General features: G+C 32.6%; 2 protein-coding genes across 3 annotated transcripts in view; both read right to left on the bottom strand.

The window, feature by feature from the left end:
* The window catches only part of LOC112728361 (uncharacterized), a 113,924-nt gene that overhangs the window by 42,965 nt on the left and 52,893 nt on the right, over positions 1 to 18,066 (bottom strand). The gene's annotated exons all lie outside the window — the stretch shown is intronic.
* LOC112728360 (uncharacterized) overlaps positions 8,279 to 18,066 on the bottom strand; it is a 29,584-nt gene continuing 19,796 nt past the window's right edge. For both annotated transcript variants that reach the window (XM_025778450.3, XM_072209773.1), the window contains exons 7-13: positions 17,182 to 17,889; positions 15,237 to 16,001; positions 13,928 to 14,575; positions 12,675 to 13,520; positions 11,343 to 12,086; positions 10,391 to 11,233; positions 8,279 to 8,800 (exon numbers count right to left, since the gene is read on the bottom strand). In XM_025778450.3, coding sequence (XP_025634235.1) covers positions 8,792 to 8,800; positions 10,391 to 11,233; positions 11,343 to 12,086; positions 12,675 to 13,520; positions 13,928 to 14,575; positions 15,237 to 16,001; positions 17,182 to 17,889 — 4,563 coding nt within the window. In that variant the 3' untranslated portion in view covers positions 8,279 to 8,791. The remainder of the gene's footprint in view (positions 8,801 to 10,390; positions 11,234 to 11,342; positions 12,087 to 12,674; positions 13,521 to 13,927; positions 14,576 to 15,236; positions 16,002 to 17,181; positions 17,890 to 18,066) is intronic.

The following is an 18,066-nucleotide window of genomic DNA, read 5'->3' as shown; positions in this document are numbered from 1 at the left end:
CATCATCTCTCATTGCTTCTCCTTCTATCTTTTCATTCGGAAATATATTGGACGAGGAAGAAAAAGATCGAAATAGGTAAGCGGAGTGGGGGATCTTTTAAGATCCAACATGACTAATTCTTTCATCGTAGATAAAAAGCAAACGGCTGATCAATATTTTTATGTTCATTGTGAAATTTAAATTCTCAATTTTTTTAATAGGAGTTTAAATTAAATATTGAAGAGCCACTAGATCATTTTTACGATATTTTTTTTGGGATAATGTAACTATTGATATTTGAGTTTTTTTTAAACACCATTAATTTGACCCATTTCTACTAAACATTGAAAAAAAAATTGAAGACACAGGTGGTGCAGAAATTGATAATTGAGAATCATAAATAATTTGATAAGTTTGATTAAATTATTAATTTTTCATGAATGAATATAATTGCATCTGAATTAAAAAAAAACTAAGATATTATAGTAGAGAATTTCTTTTCATTATTGGAATTCAAATCCAATACCTTAATTATTGGAGACCAAAGCGCTTATATAAATTCACAGGAAAAGCCTTAAAGCCAATGTCATTTTATAAAATTTGATTATATTACGTATACACTAAAATTAGATATTAAAATTAGTCACTAATATAAAATATATATTAGAATATAAATACATATTAAAAATAAATTAAATTATATATGACTAATTTTAGTGGTTGATTTTGTCATTTTGATATACGAATAATATTTTTATATAAAATTATATGCATAATTAAAAGTTCATTTAATTTAATTACCATCATTTTAAGGTGATGAACAAATTCTTCGAATTTTTTATTTAAATAAATTAAAAAATATTTTATTTATCAAAATAAATAATTTTAAAAATTATTACAAAAAATAAATTTATCTCGTTTGCACTATAAATAAGATTAAAGCAAGAAACGTTTTTTGTTTTCGTGGATAACCTATCAGAAGGGGTGAGCATTCAATGGTTATTCTGGGAGGTTTATTCAGAGAAGGACAAGTGATGACGTCTATTTGTCGAGAAAAATATAGGAAAAAACCCTTACAGATTTGTGTTTGCAGGGTTTGCTTACAAAAACATGCACAAAGAACTATCAACAATTTGGATGGATGGGTGATTTATAGAATAGCAAGTGTTACAGAAGCAAAGTATGAAAAATGTGACGATGCAAGCGCAAGCAGAAGATTTTCAATGCAGCAACATGGAAGGAAGGATGGACAACAAAATAACGAAAAGAGTAGAACATAAACGGTAAAAAGGCATGAGGGAGAAAGAAAGTGAATGTCACTGTCGAATGGAATGGGAAAATTCTTCAAGACTGCTCTCGTTAGACAAGAATATGACAACAAAACATACAAACATCAAGATGCCAAAAAACAGTAATGGCAACCGAGAAGTGTAGAAAAAGAAGAGGAGGCGGGAGTTGTATTAGGTGAAGTTAAAGGCTATGTGGATGAAGGGATGATGGAGAAACTCAAAAAAAAAAAAAAAAGGTATCGTTGGAGAGTTTGTGATAATGAAAGAAGATGAAGTCATACCAAAATGATATTTTTTAGTTTGTGAAAAATATGAAAAAGACATTGCAATAATCTTTTGAGAAGTGCTGACAAATTTTGTAATTTGTAGTTATCAATTAACTATTATCAGTATTTTTAATGGTGTGAGATACATCTAATGATGTGAAATTATTCACTTTCCTTTTGATGGTTAAGTGTCGACCAAATTTTAATAAAAATGCTGACCTTAGATTTTCTCTAATCTCTTTTTGTTTTTACTTAATCTGGATAAATAAGGAGAGTCCTTGTGAAGTAAACAGAACTAGAAAGGTATACATCGAAAAATATGACATGCCTCTACATAGATGGAACGAGAATAACTTCTACAGTGTAGCTTCAGTATGGAAAAACGTGATTCAAGTGGATAAAAACTCAATAGGTTTGAAGTAACAATATTCATTATTGTCATCACATGGAATGCTCAAGAAGCTAGAGGGAGAGAAGTTTGATTTTCTTTTTATAAAAGAACGAGTGTCAATTGATGATAGTATCAATTACATCAGAATTTTCGAAGACGACTAAAGAGGTAAGTATCCTGAAAAAATGAAGAGACATTTACAAAGGCATGAGGCAGAAGTAGATGATGAAGGAGAAGATGTGGAGAGGATTGGAGAGTATAATGAGGTGATGGGTGCAAAATATGAAATGCAAATGATGATGCATGGTGAGAAGAAGGGGAGATTATCTAAACTTACAACACATGAAAAACTCAATGCCAAGTCAAAATTCTATTTCTACAAGATACCTTATGGATGATAGAAAATCTGAGAAGGTGATAAGAAAAACTCAAATGGATTCTCATTTTGGCACAAATAAAAAAGACGGATTAGAAAAAGAAAAAAAAAGACAATGAGAATCAAAGAGACAGATAATAAATTTTTCTTTGACTCGCAATACCCACCGGTCTTTGAAAAAGTTATACAAAAAAAGCTTTTCTTGAAAATCAAGATGAAGATACAAGATAGGGAGGAAGTTTGGATCAAATGGTTGCAAAGGTGATAAAGAGAGAATCAATGGTATTGTAAGAAAAGAAAAAACAAATGACGTTAAAGATATAAGAGGAAGAAGGAAATCAACAAAGAAAAGAAAATCTCTAAAAAGTCTCCATAAAAGAAGAAATAGAATCGTAAAAGAGAAAAGTCGGAGAAAAAAACACATTATAGATATTAGATGAGTCCCTTACTACCAAGGACTTCAAATTACGGAATATGCAACAGAAATGAGCCTCCCTACATTTCTTGAAAATATAGGCTTTCTCCAAGTTTCAAATATTTTACTTGAAAAGAAAAAAAAAACATAATTATTCGTTGTTTATGACAAAAGCAATTGAGATTAGTTTTGAATTAAATTGCAATTATTAAATTGTAATTCTCTAACACAATCTGTGAATAACTAACAGCCTTTTTCTGTGAGGGTGAGTTCAAATAAAACATCCCAACTATATGGTATACAAGAATCATTGCAGGGGATAATACAAAGTTGCGTCATGATATTAAAGGTATTACGAACATTTCCTTTCAACACATTCACCCGAGTAATTAACGGCTTATCCGAGAAGAATGCTTCTATATACTTGGCTTAAGAGTTCACACATTTATGGTTGTTAACTATTAACATCACATAAATATATCTGCATGTGAGAGTTATTACCATTGACCATATATTCTAAACGATATATTTTAAAGTAAGAGAAAGTATGGAAAGCTAATTTAATTAGTATACAATATATACAATAAGAATATTTTTATAATTAAAATTAAATAATAATTAAATTAATTAATTATTATTTATTTTCAAAGTGGTCCCTAAGATTGGTCGAGTTACCCATACTTGTCCTTGACTTTCAAAATTTCCTAACAGCATCCCTGACATTCAATTCCAGGACCCATAGTGGCCCTGCAACCCTTTCCGGCGCCAAGTCAGCAAACGGAGGGATGATCTGGCACCTCCAATGCCACGCTGGAGCCAGCAACGACAAGCTGACGTGGCAAATCTGAATTTTGTACCCAATCTGGTCTCTGGTCCCATTAAAACCCTAAAAGCTAAGATCATCCTCTTCATCGCCTGAGCTTCAAACTGCTGCTGCTGATTCCTTCTCAGATCATCCTCTTCATTGCCTCCAGCTCCAGGTAATAACACATACAGATCATATGCCTTCCATTTCGATCTGCCATTTCTCTGTTTCCTGATTGCTAGCTGCTGCTACCATAATATGAATGTAACTTGGCTAAATTTCAGTTTCCTCTAAAACTGTAATCACTCAATACTAAAAACTATAAGCTGCCGCTGCTTTTGTCAGTTTGCAATTGTTTGATGTAGCATTGCATTGTGTTACTTACTGTAAACATGTGCTGCAAATGCAAATGAAAAAGGTGACAAGGCTTCCTTGATTCCTCACTCTAGACGGCCTGCACTCCCCTCTCTGCAAATACCCTCATGGTCATTAGATGCCGCATTATCTTCTTTCGCAAAGACGGATGGTCCTTCCACATCCACCTACTTCAAGGACCCTCTCTCTTAATGGTAAAGGTTCATTCTCTCCATTGTCAAAGGTTGCCCACTCATTACCGGTTACTCCAATCGCATCTTTGGGTCAAGAAAGTGTACATGGCAGACATCTGGGATGTGCTTCTGATTTAAATGTATGTCTCTTTTCTTCAATCAAGGCAACTGTTTTCATACAACGCTTGCTAAAATTTTTTACATTTTGTATGTTAAACTGGTATATGATTTTAAACTATGCTGCATTGATGAATATTTCCATTCTTGTATAGACAATGGTTGTCAAGCAACATATAACTCGATCACTTTCGGTTCCAGTTGATGCCAAAGCCAGCAAATTGAGGTGCACTCAGTCTACGGTTTTTGGATATCCCAATTATAATGTAAGTTAAATATATGATATTTTGTTAATTTGTTCTTGCCTACTTCATTTCATCATCTTTTATTGGTTCATTTCAGACAAGAAAAAAGACTTGGTATGATATGTTTGTTTGGGCTGACATTATTTAAGAGGAAAGTGCTGGAATAGCAGATTCTGATAGAGTCAATGGTAGAATGAAGATGAACCTAGCATGGAGGGTTCGGAGGTTGGAAAATGACGTAAGAAGTCAGAAATTCATGACCAATTTGTTGATGGTAGCTGTGTTTATGATGGTAGTGTTTCTGTTAGTGATGTGTGACAAATTTTGAAGAAAAAATTATAGAAGGATTCATGTGTAATGTAATGTAATGGAATATATATTGTGTAAAAATATTTGAATGGAATGAATAAAGAGTAATTTGTGGTATTCCTGTGACTTACACTTGATTCAACAAAACTGAGTTATATTTAAATAGGATTACAATAAGCAAGTTAAACAGCAAACTGAATTTATATTAAATTAGTTATCAGAGTTGAACAAAAAAGATGCATAACCAAGCATCATGAGTATTAACATCAAAAGATCCACTGTGATATCAAAATAACCAGGACTGATCTTAGTAGTCATTGTCTAAATTTTAACAAAACATTAAAGGCCTAATGCCACATACTAATTTTCATAACCTCCCTAAACACATCTAACTAATTTCTTCAAAACAGGTAGGTTGAGACAACTCAAGTTCTACTGGTTGGACATCACTGGCTGCTGAAACAATAGGTGCTAAATCAATAGGTTGTACATTTTCTCCTTCACCTTGTTGGTTCATTTCATCAGAGGTAGCAACGCATGTTTGGTCGGCTGTTGGATCTCCTCCCCCTTCGCCCTCTTTGTTTTTTGTAGCAGCCTCAGCCTCAGCCACAGCAGCAGCAGCTGCTGCTGTATCGGCCAATCTCTTCTTTTTGCAACCTCTCTTGGTGTGACCTTTATCACCACAATAACTGCAAGTAAAATTTTCAAGCTGCCTTTTCAAATGAGTGTTATCGTTGAATGTTTTTATTTGCCCTGTTTCTGTCATCTCTAGCACAAGTGTGATCATTGTTGAATGTTTTTATTTGCCAACAAGTATCTTCATGGTCTCTTGAGGCATACATCAGCCATGGACATTCCTTTACTTTACATACAACTCTCACTCTTTTGCTATAAATTTTTTTTCAACCTAAGCCTCTTTTCTTCCTGAATTGTGTACTCCCTAATAGCCTATTTGAACTCCCATTTGGTAGTGAATTTCATACCAACCTCCAGCACTAACTCTCCAAACCTTCCTCCATCTCTAAACAATGGACAACCATCATCTGAGTCAACATCTGTTATTTCCTCTTCAGAGTTGGGAGGGGTCTTCATCTCCTCAGAATGCCACGAATTAGCCCCATCAGAATCGGCACTAGGATCAAGTCCAAATTCTGCACCCAACAAAACCAATGTCAACTTCGCCATCTGAGACATCCTCCACTAGTCCATCATCTTCAATAACAATCTTCTCCTTAACAAATGCAGAGGCAGATGCATGTTTAAACTTAAGAGAACTCCTCCAACCTTTGACAGACACAAACCCTTCATCTGAATAATGATTTTCTTCAAAATGCATGTTGATAAATCCCCCATCAACTTGAATTTTCAGTGTAAGATTTAAAATTGTTCAGAGATGAAAACCCAAATTCAAAAACCAGTTTAAAATTGCATAGCCCTAACCCTATCAACATCATCCCCTGTTCCATTCATAAAAAAACAGAGCACCCCAACAACCCAACCCAACGTATAAGCAATCAAAGAAACTCTAGAAAAAATAGTTGCAACAAAGCATAAAGGTTCTCCATTTACAAGAACACCAGCACCATAGAGTACAATCATACATGCATTCTAAAAATAAATTAAAAAAAATTAAAGCCACTAAACCCCAACATTAACGCTTACCTTGGCTAAGAACGAGAGGAGAGCAACCTCATTCCTTTGAAACACGATTCCACTCTAACCTAGCCGTGGGTTAGTTCAACTTGGGTGATGAATGATTTCAGAAACTTTTCACTGGCACCATTGATTAGAGATGAAGAAGAATGATGGAGGTAGAGAAGAAGATGAATATTTTGTATGGGGTAAAACTCGTTTCTGCTCCTTCATATACAAGTCACAGCGTTTTTTTATTTATTTGGGCGCTAAAGAGGGAAACAACGTCGTTTAGAGAGGGTCCAGCGTGGCAGCGAGGGTGCCACCATGGCACTCCGTTTGCTGAGTCATCACCGGAAAGGGCTGAGGGACTACATTAGTGCCCGGATCTAAATCTGGAGGATCAGTATAGGTAATTTTAAATCTCGAGGACTAAAATGAGTAATCGCGTGAATCTCAGGGACCAAAATAGGGTTTTAGTCCCAAATAAGGATTCAAAACAGTGAACAACGCAAAACTGCATCCCTCTCCCCCATTTGAACTAAGTTGCTTCTCCCCCATTCTCATCTTCTCTCAAAGGTGTCGCGTTGCCACCCACAACACCGCCGTCGTGCATAGCTTCGAGAGACGCCGCTGTGCACACCACGGACGACCGAGCAGCACCATCGCGAAGGTTGCGTCGTTCGCACAGCCCTGAACGTGCCAGTCGGAAATCCCCTCCCCCAGCTGGCGACATTTCACCTTCCGATGTCTTCATTCGTGTCACATAAGGGACATACTAGTGTGATATTTTCATATGTCCAGCCTCCGCCGCCCAGCCTCTTTGCGAATGTCCGACAGCGCCGCATCAACTCCGGACAGCCTCTTTCGCGCTGCCCACCCGCCGCCAGCTGTGCAGTCTCCCCCACAGCCAGTTTGATCATGGTTGCTTCTTCTGTTTATTCATCTCCTTCTTCTTCTCCTTCAATGGCCAGTTTAAGATGGTTATTTTAGTAGGTATGCGGATGATTATTTTATTTCCTATGTAGATGATTATTTTGATTGGATTGGGTTTAGTTATATATAATTAAAATATGTTAGATGTCAATTCATTAGGTATAGAGATGATTATTTTTATCCTTAAGTGGATTGTTATTTTTACTAGGGATGAAGTGGAACGATTATTGATGAAAGTGGGGTGGCAGTTGGTTGAAAAAGAAGAAGGTATTGGAGTGAAATACTTCGCTAAATTAGAATTTGGGATGATTATTTTTTTTAAAATAACTAACTGAATTTTTTAAAAATTTAAAATTTGATGTAAAATAACAAAATGAAAAATATTTTATTATTTATTCCTATTGGACTAAATAATTAGCCCATTGTATCTCGTTGTCTTCCTAGCAGAATTCAGTAAGTAAAACTGTAAAAGTAGCACATCCTTTGAGGAGTCAAAACCTCATTATCCATTCTTATTACTTTCTTAATAGTTCTTTAGACTTTAGGAACATTAGGCTCATCTTCAAACAAGCAGCACCACCAAATTTAACATCCTTCAAACACTTTGTTTTTCACCAATTGCTTCTCATCAATAAGACCCCCTCTCCCAACATTCACAATGAATCCTTCTAATTCCCAATGCCAACATCCCTTGCCTGTTAAATTACTATGTACCTTATTTGGGCAATGACAAAAATTCAGGGCAGTATGGTCTGCGTATTTAGTTCATGTTGCATTGCTGCCTCTATCCTGTATTCATTTTCCCCCACTTTGGATTTATAAATTGAATCTTTGGTTTGATACTTTGGCTTGTCTAGCCGAATAGATGAGGACCTATGACTTACTTTCTAAAAGAATAAGTAATGTTTTCACTTTAGAAGATTATATTCAATTTTAAAAGAAATAATATACCATAACAAAATAAGAAAATGTTGAAAACTTAATCACTCCTGTATTCACATAAAATGTCACGTTTAACACACTGTTATCATCCATTATCCATGAGTTACAATGCAATCACATTTCACACACACACATGGCTACACTAACATAGATCATCCTCAACCCTATTTTTTAGTCTCTTGTTTTTTTTTTTTTAACTTATAACCACACCACACATGCACACTTTTTTTTTTTTTTTAAAACTTATATTATGACCACGCCACACACACTACTCTTTTTTTTTTTAAAACTTAAAACCACACCACACTTGAACTTTTTTTTTCTCTCTTTTCTGTTTTGGGTAAACTTATAACCACATACACTAAACACCTGCTTTTTTATTTTCCTTTTTTAATTTTTTTTAGTGTTTTTTTTTTTTTGAAAAAAATAATACAACATAAAAGAAGTCAAATTGACAATATTCCTTCCTCTTCATAAATGTCTTGTCCATGTGGGTATCCTCATTTTGTCTCTAACTTCATTACTGGAATTAGATTCCGCCTAATAAAACTGTTAATACAACAGTGTTAATTTAAAAAAAGATCAAATAAAATTGAAAATTTGAAACTTAAGTAATATATGCAGTAAAAAAATGATGGTAATATAACTCTCAACCTTAATTTGGGATCTATTAGAAAGGCAAGAAGACAAACACAAAGGATTTTGTTTTGGACAATAATAATAACAACAACAACAATAATAATAAATTAATAAAATAAATGACCATTTGTACTCATGAAAGATGAAAATGCTGACATATATACCCACACTAAATCGAAACTAAACTTGTACCTACGTAAGATGTCCTCCGTGTGACAAAAGTACCCTAAGTGGCACTCCAACTCTCCAAAAACAAGGTACTTTTGTCACACGGAGGACATTTTGCGTGGGTACAAGTTTAGTTTTCATCTATTATGAGTACATATGTCAGTATTTTCATCTTTTATAGATACAAATGATCATTTATTCTAAATTAATAATAAAAACCAAATTTTTGCTTTGAACCTTTTCCAATCATTGCCTCAACATAGTTAAAAAATAAAATTAATAAAAGAAGAACAAAGAACAAATTAAATAGCACTTTAAGGTTTAGTCACAGTATTATTACTCTCATTAAGTGCATCCAGGATCCAAGATTCAATAAGGAAGTGGATTATTTCGGTATATACTATTTAGTCCTATACAATTAATTAATGAAGTATTTTTTTCTAAAATTTAAATACCAGAATAGAAACTATGTAACTAGTTTTATTTTCTAACAAAGATACTTAAGACTTAACCTAAAGTGAATATTCATCCTGCTAATGTTTTAAACTTAATTAAGAATAAATAAGGTTAACTGATGATTGGGTCAAGATCAAGCAGATATATACGTTTAGGTTTACTACTTGAAGGGATTTTAATACTGGTATATAATAAGTAAAATTTAGGATTAACAAAATAAACCAATAACTCTGTATTGAGGTTGGAAGTGATTACTGAATCCAAAAGCATTTGTGTAATAATGGGAAGTATAAGAAATAATGAATGATGTATGCCGTTCCAACCAAATCTAACTAATTAATTAATCATTTCTCTCAGAGAATCTAGTGGCTAAGACTTCAACTGAATAAAAGTCATAAAACTTTGAGTAGAAACGTAATTCCATATGATCTTATGCAACATTACCATCTTTCCTCTTGGTAGCTCTGACCATCATTAACATAACTAAGGAGTTTGTTGAATTTGAAACACTCATAATGGGGTGTGTTGTTAAATAAGCAACTTAATTTGATTTACGCAAAAAATAATTATAGTATTTTACTAATCAAACTAAGTATGTGCCACCTTAATTAATTTTTTTTGTTGAGCAAACTGACACAAAACATTCTTGACTTAGTGGCAACTCTCTTTTATGTATGCTTACATCTGTGACCAATATGAATAAGGAAAAATGCATGACATATCAACTTAGTCTCTTAGTTAGCATGAATGTGTAAACAAAAAATGTACTCTAAATTGTTTTTAACAAATTTAATGATTATGCACAATGCACAAAAGAGAAAGGAAACTTTAGGTGGATCAGAACTTCAACTAAAGAGAAAGGAATACAATACATACCATTCCTTCAAATGCTTTCGGTATAGCAGAGTTGAGATCAACTTCCAATAAAACTGGATCTTTATCCTCCTCAAATTCAACTTCTGTCCACCTGTTGACACTAACAGCACCTGCACAAAAGCTCTCCATCTTTTGGCAATCGATTAGTGAGAATTTGTCCAGTAATGGAAATTTTAAGGCAGTGTTTCCATTGTAAAACCTTCCAAGGTTTGGTAGGGAGCAAAGGGACAGAGTTTTCAATTCAGGAAACACTATTATCTCTTCTTCAACAAGCTCTGATGACTCTTCTGTCTCTTTTGACACTATCTCTTCTAATGATTCACAATCTTTTACTGACATGTTCTTCAGTTGATGCAAAGTTCTGCTTGTTGAAGGTGTGAACAAACTCACAAGACCATTGCATTCTGATATGTTCAATTCTATTAGGCTGGAGAACGATACCTTGCTTGGTACTATGCTCCTCAAACAATGACACTGGTCTATTAGCAACTTTTCAAGATTTTTAGAAATGAGATCCATCCATGCATATTCTAATCCAATGGACTTCAGTTTAGACAGCTTAATCAACTGCAAACATTTTAAATGAGGAAGAATTCCTTTGCCGTCGTCCATGTTGGGACTCTGAGAGTAGAATATCTCTTTGAAAGAGCTACAATTCACAGCAAGATTTTCTATGTTTGGAAGCTGTCCGAGTACTTCATATGAAAAAGTATCTGAATCATCATGAAAACATTGCAATTGAAGAGCTTCTAATTTTGAAAGGTTGTTCACATGAAACTGTCCATGCAACATCATCATGATCTCCTCCTTGCTGACTGCTAGAAACTTCAAGTACGGGATTACCTACAAGGGAAAAAAATATTATCAATTCAGCATACTACATAAATGATAGTCAAAATAATCAATAAGACATGGATGTATTAATGTCATAAAGATTAACAAGACATGAAACCTTTTCTGGCAAGAAAATGGCTTCATTCTCTGCTTGTGGACATTGAAATTCCTGAGACTCAAATTGGAATATCTTCAACTTTTCACAGTGGAATAAGTGCACTTCCTCTAGCTTGGGGCATTCTAGCTTGTGCGGAGCAGGGTAAAAACATTTTAATTCTGGCAAAGACCACAATTTTATGGAGGTCATGCTTTGCAATGCAAACTCTTTAGGAGCTCCTTCAACAACTACTTCATCCTTTGTAACAATTTCCACCAATCTATCACACTCGATTACTTCCAGTTTCTCAAGTTTATTTAGATTTTCAGCTACAGATGTTGGAAATAACCTTTGAAGGTTGTTGCATCCATGAACATAGACTTCTTGAAAGCTCTGAAAGTAACTAATTTGTTGAGCAGGATCTGAATCCCAAACATGTTCAAGATTTGGTAGCTGCTCAATAGTCAATTTCTTTAAGCCAGATCTTAAAGGATTGATCATTGTGTCTTTTGCTTCATGTGTCACTTCAAATATTTTTTTCACGGAATCACATTGTCGCACTACCAACTCTTCCAATTTGCATAGCAAACTGAGTATGTGAGAGGGTATTACAATAGACGTGATGAATTCACATTTTTCCACAATCAAGATCTTCAATCTGATGAAGCACAAGGATGGAACTCGAAATGGATCATTCCATATTCCATGTATCATTGGGTGTTCGCTGAGCTTCAAGTCCTTTACTTCCCTCACAAATTTTGCAACCTGTGCATGAAACATAACAAAAATGTTAAATTAATCGGTCCACATGTTAATTGACTACACAAAATCTAGTATTTTGACCCAACCTTAATTCTCATTACGTATACGTTTTTTATTACATCCTTTTTAGAAATTAAACATCTTATATCTTCATAAATTTTTCTGTTTTCCACTTAAAAAAGTCATATCATCAATTAAAACTATCACATAAATTTTTTGCTTTTATATCTTGAGTATTCATACAAGATTTAACTACTCAAATATGTTCTTCTAATTCTCGTATAATCTTATTATTCTAACTAGAAACCTTATTATTCTAATTCTCGTATATTTAACTACTCATATATATATATATATATATATATATATATATATATATCTATATAGCATATCACTTAGCTAAAACTGTGTCGATCAATGTTAATTCAAGTTATGATACGATTATTCTGACAGTTAAAGAATAAAGATTGGTAAAGTAAATAATTTTTTCTCATTACAAATTAGTATTTGTTGTTATAAACACTTAAAATGTATTGAGAAAAGTTTGTCTCTCAAAGAAAAGTAAGAAAGGAAAAAAAAATACATACATACCTCTGTCTTGTAAGTGTTTCGTAAGGTAGAATTGAGATCAACTTCCAATGGGGTTCTATCACCTCTAAATGAGTCATCAAAGACTACTTCTGACAACTTGTTAGTATTGATGGTACCTTCACAGAAATATTCCATCCTGTTGCACTTAATCACTTTCAATTTCTCCAATGATGGAAAGCTTAAGGCAAAATCCCCATTGTAAAATCTTCTAAGGTTTTTTAAACTCTCAAATCGTAATTCTTGCAGTTGCTCAAATACTATCTCATCATGAATTGATTCTTCTCCTTCATTAGACATAATCCATTCCATGGATTTACAATTAGATATTTTCATCTCTTTAAGTTGAAACAGACTTTTAGCTGTTGCAGATGTGAACAAATATATCATGCTATCACATTCAGATACAGTCAAATGCGTCAGATTAGAAAAACAGACAGGAGAAGAAACTAAACTTGTTAAACCAGAGCAGCTTTTTACTTCTAAGGTTACCAGAGTTTTGAGAATTGATGATTCTAGTATCCAAGAGCATTCAAATCCTATGGAAATTAGTTCAGAAAGAGAAGCCAACTTCAATTCTTTAAGATGTGGTAGAAATTGGGTGCAATCCAAATTAGGCCTTTTAGAGCAAAATATCTCTTTGATAGAACTATTTTTCAGTTGGAGAGTTTTTATACAGGACACCTTTTGGAGAAATGTATATGGAAGTTCATCAGACTCAAGCTCAACATTAAAACTCTGCATATCAGGAACATTTATGTCGCCAAAGTGGCTTCCGTCACATTCTTCATGTCCAATCATCTTCGCTTCTCTTTCACCAAACAACATGTTGGTCAATTTAGGAGTAACCTGGACAGAGGAAATGAGGTCATCAATTCAAGTTGTTAGAGAAATAACTAAACCAAATGGACTTAATCTTAAATTATTAAAATTATAAGAATGAATACCATACAAGAGAAAAATATACATATAGCACAACAAATACTTTATATATTTGATAATTTTATTTTTGGAGGTGGGAACGAATATATAGACTCGTGATGCTGATCACAAGACATATCCACCAATATATTTTGAAAAAAGATAAAAAAAATATATAAAATACATTATTTTTACATATAAATCATACAGTAAGAAGAATTTATAGGCACTGTTATATAACACAATTCACTACCCATATTACAAGATATTTTAACCTATTTACCATTAGTAGTCTCATGTAGGAAATATAAAGCAATCGCATAATTAATAAGTACCTCTTTGAAAGAGACTTGGTCCTCAATTTGTGGATCATGACCATTCAGTGTCTTCATTAGGACACAATGCAATGAACAGTAAAAACAGTTGAAGCTTGGTAAATCCAACAGTGTCAATGAAGTCAAACGTGGGAGCTTAATAAGGTTTGAAATTGCTTCTTCTGGTGTTGTTTCAATCCCTGCAATGATTTCCACCAAGCCTTCACAATGTTTCAACTCTAGATTTTTAAGATTGACAAGATCCTTGCCTACTGATTTTGGGAACAAGCTTGTAAGGCTTTTACATGTATCAACATGCATTTCTTGTATAAGTTGAAAGTCGAGTACCCCGTCAGGATCTTCATTCCAAATGCTATCCAAATTCGGCAGCTTTTCAAGTACCAACTCCTTTAGCGAAAATTTAATTGGTAGGAGTGTCTTGTTTTTTGTTATGCATTTCACATCAAATATAGTTTTCACAGAACTACATTTTTGAACTTTCAATGTTCGCATGTTATTTAAAGAAGGAAGTAAATGAAGAGGTATTACTTCGGATAGAAATTCACATTGATGTACAATCAAGGACTCCAAATTACCAAAGTATGCTTCAGGAATTGGCATTGAGCCACGCCACATGTCTTGAAAATATAGGCTTTCTCTGAGACCAATCTACACATGAAAACAAAAATTCTGTCAAATCACAAGTGATATAATGAAGGATAATTAAAAAATGAAAATTTTGTATATCAAACCTCTTTCAAACTTTATATAGTAGATAAGTATATTGTTAGTAATGAAAATTATTAAAATAAATAATCTTCCAATATATCATGACATATCTTTTGTTTTGATTTTATGGACAAATTCTATTAGAATATCATATAGATTTAATTAGATGATAAATCATTTAAGTTGAAATGTTTATAGTTGAATTTTTATTCCACCCACTAAATATTACCATAAGAATTTTAAAAAACATTTTTTTTCATATATAGTGTCATAATTATTTACATGTAATACGTATTCTTTTAAGATCCTGCAAGTTACAAAAATATAATGATAAAAAAAAGTTATAAAGGAAGTCAAATAGAAACTGAATAAAGTCATAGAATTTCAAAAATACTGTAACCTCTCCTTATGAAAGTAAGGTTGTTATGTAACATTTGAATATAGAAAAGAGCATCTATCAAATAAAATATTGTAACCTTTCCTTATATATAATATAATATAATATACTAAACTCAGAATTTGTTTATTTTTTGTCTATTATTCTGATTATGTAGTTTATACTATGAGGGACATTTTTACTTTGAAATAATAAAAGACGTACTTTCTTGTTATTCATTTTGCGAATGGTGGTATCAACATCAGCTTCCCATTGGACTTCGTATGGATCATATTTGTTTCGTCCTGAGCGCAACTTGAGTGAATTTAGATTCATTATGTGGAAGTGGGGACAGAATGTTGTCATCCTCCAGAGTGTGTGGCCAAAGATGGATAAGTGTTGCAATGCTGGAAAATACAAAGTACGTTTGCCTGAGTATAACCATCTCAGCATTGGCAGCTCTTCCAGATGCAAAACCTTAAGCTGCTTAAATATTATGTTCTCATTAGATTCATCATCCTCTTTGCATATTATCTCTCGCATTGAATCACAATTGCTTATCTCCATATGCTTGAGTTGACTCAAACTTTCTGCTGTTGAAGATGTGAACACATACAACAAACCATCGCAACCACTTACAACCAATTTCGTCAGACTAGAGAAAGACACCTTGCTTGCTACTAAGTTCTTTATATGATGGCAATACTTCACTTTCAATGTTTGGATATTATCAAGGATGGGGTGTATCCAAGAGTGCTCCAAACCAATGGATTTGAGTCCATCAAGAGCATGTAGCCTTAACCCTTTGAGATCGAGATGCGATAGGAGTTCAACATCATCAGCCTTAGGTTTTTCCTCAAATACCACCTCTTCAACCCTTTCTTCTTCTGACTTTTCAAATTCAAGTTTTCGAGATTTTACTTCCCAAGTCAACTTGGCGCCTCTCATATCAAATGATAATTTCTCCAGGCTCTGAAATAGGAGATTAACCTAACAAGCAACACAATCAAAATGGACTCGTTTTAAGAACAACATAAATTACTTTGCAGATCTAATAGTGAATAAATAATGTAATTTATATAGAACTATGGCTGGATTTATTTGTTGATTGCTCTAATTCTTAATCACTCACTAAACAATTCTAATAAACTTAGGTAACATTGATTAGACAAAGAAAAATATATGCCAACATTTTTTCACACAAATACTTTTTTTGAAAATTTTGTGGGATAGAAAAAATTTTCTGCAATTTATTTTTTCTATTCTATTAATTGCAAGCAGAAATATAAAGAAAATTGTAGGCAACTACCAATGGAAAAAATGAATAGATTTGTTTTGAAAACAAAAATTAAATAAGTTAAAATATATAGTACTCTGCACCTAATAATGAATAAATTATTTGATTCACATAGAACTTAAATAAATTGACATGCAATGATAAATTATATGAAATAGCAGGTTGGAGACAGAGTTATTTAATTGAATATATTTCATATTTTATAATGTTAAACATGACAAACTATGATATATATTGAGAAAAGGATAAATCATCAAAATATATTATTTTGCCACTTTTGTCGAAATAAATCACTTTAAAAAAAAATAAAAATATGACAAATATCAAATGATGAATACTCACTTCACCATCATATTAATTCCATTGTTTTGTTTTGATGTTAAAATATAGTTTTTTTTTAATAAAATGCAAAAATTATTATTTTTATAATAAAAAAATAAAGATATCATATATAATATATATTTTTTTAAAACATTTAGTTATAATCTTTAACTTTTTATCTAATTTTAATATTCAATAAAAAAATTTTCTAAAATGAAAGATACTTTACATTTTTATAAATTCAAACATAATTTTGATGGACTACAAATCTTTAATATTAGCTTTTTAAGCCTATACAAATATACAATATTTTACCTTGTTGTCTTGAGCTCTTATATTTAAAAAAATATTACAAAATTTGTATTGCTCATCAATATTTACATTGAAGTTTCTGTTATATCTATGATATTGGACAATTTTTTTCTTAATTACGGCATTATTTAATTTTCTTATTCCTTAACAATGATTTTTGTTACGTTATATAAATTTTTATAATTGCTTGGTTAATGTAAACTGATTTCAATAAAACTATAGAATCGTCATAAGAAGTACCTGCTCGATTGGAAGTAAAACTTGTTGATCTACAAAAGCTTTCGCTTCTTGACAACTGAGTATCATCCATTTACAGACTTGTATATATAGTTCTTTTAGCTTCGGAAATTGAAGCTTTTGTAGTCCCGGATAAAAGTGTTTGAGCATTGGCAGCTCTCTAAGCACCAGTGAAGTCAAAGAAGGAAGCTCAAATGTTTTGGTGTCTCCTAATTCTGAGGTTCTTTTATCTTCTGCAAAGATTTTTACCATTTTCTCACAGTGTTCTACTGAAAGATTATTCAGCATGGCAAGGTCTTCAGCAATGGATGTTGGAAACACATATTTCAAACTATCACATTTGTCAATGCTCAAATCTTGCAGAGCAGAAAAGTGAATAATTTCTATTGAATCTATGTCCCATACATGTTCCAAATTTGGTAGATTCTTTAAAGATAATTTTTTTAAACGAGACAACCCCATTGCTTTTGTCACCTGCTTATTGTTACTCTCATCCATATTAAAGATGACTCGCACTCCATCGCAATCGGATACTTGCAGATATTCCAAATTCTTAAAGCAATGAAGCAAATGAGATGGAATTACATGCACAAGATAACCACATCTCTTCACAACCAAAGATTTTACATTCTCAAACTTGTTCACTTGCACCACAGTTTTGTCACACCATACTTGTTTTAAGTTTGGATGATTCGAAAGCTCCAAAGGAACCTATAAAATGATTGCGAGAAGAAAAAAGGGATCATTTCTTACCTTTTAAAATTACTGTCATTGAATTTTTTTTTTCTAAAAATAGTTACAAAGGTTTAGTTATAAAAGATAAGTATATATTTAAATGTATATATATATTCAAGCTTTTGTTAAGTTATATTTTAGCAAAGAATCAGA

The sequence above is a fragment of the Arachis hypogaea genome, chromosome 12 (assembly GCF_003086295.3).
Source record: "Arachis hypogaea cultivar Tifrunner chromosome 12, arahy.Tifrunner.gnm2.J5K5, whole genome shotgun sequence".
Classification (NCBI taxonomy): domain Eukaryota; kingdom Viridiplantae; phylum Streptophyta; class Magnoliopsida; order Fabales; family Fabaceae; genus Arachis; species Arachis hypogaea.
The sequence above is the reverse complement of the archived record's forward strand: the minus strand, read 5'-3'. Positions and strand labels throughout refer to the sequence as shown.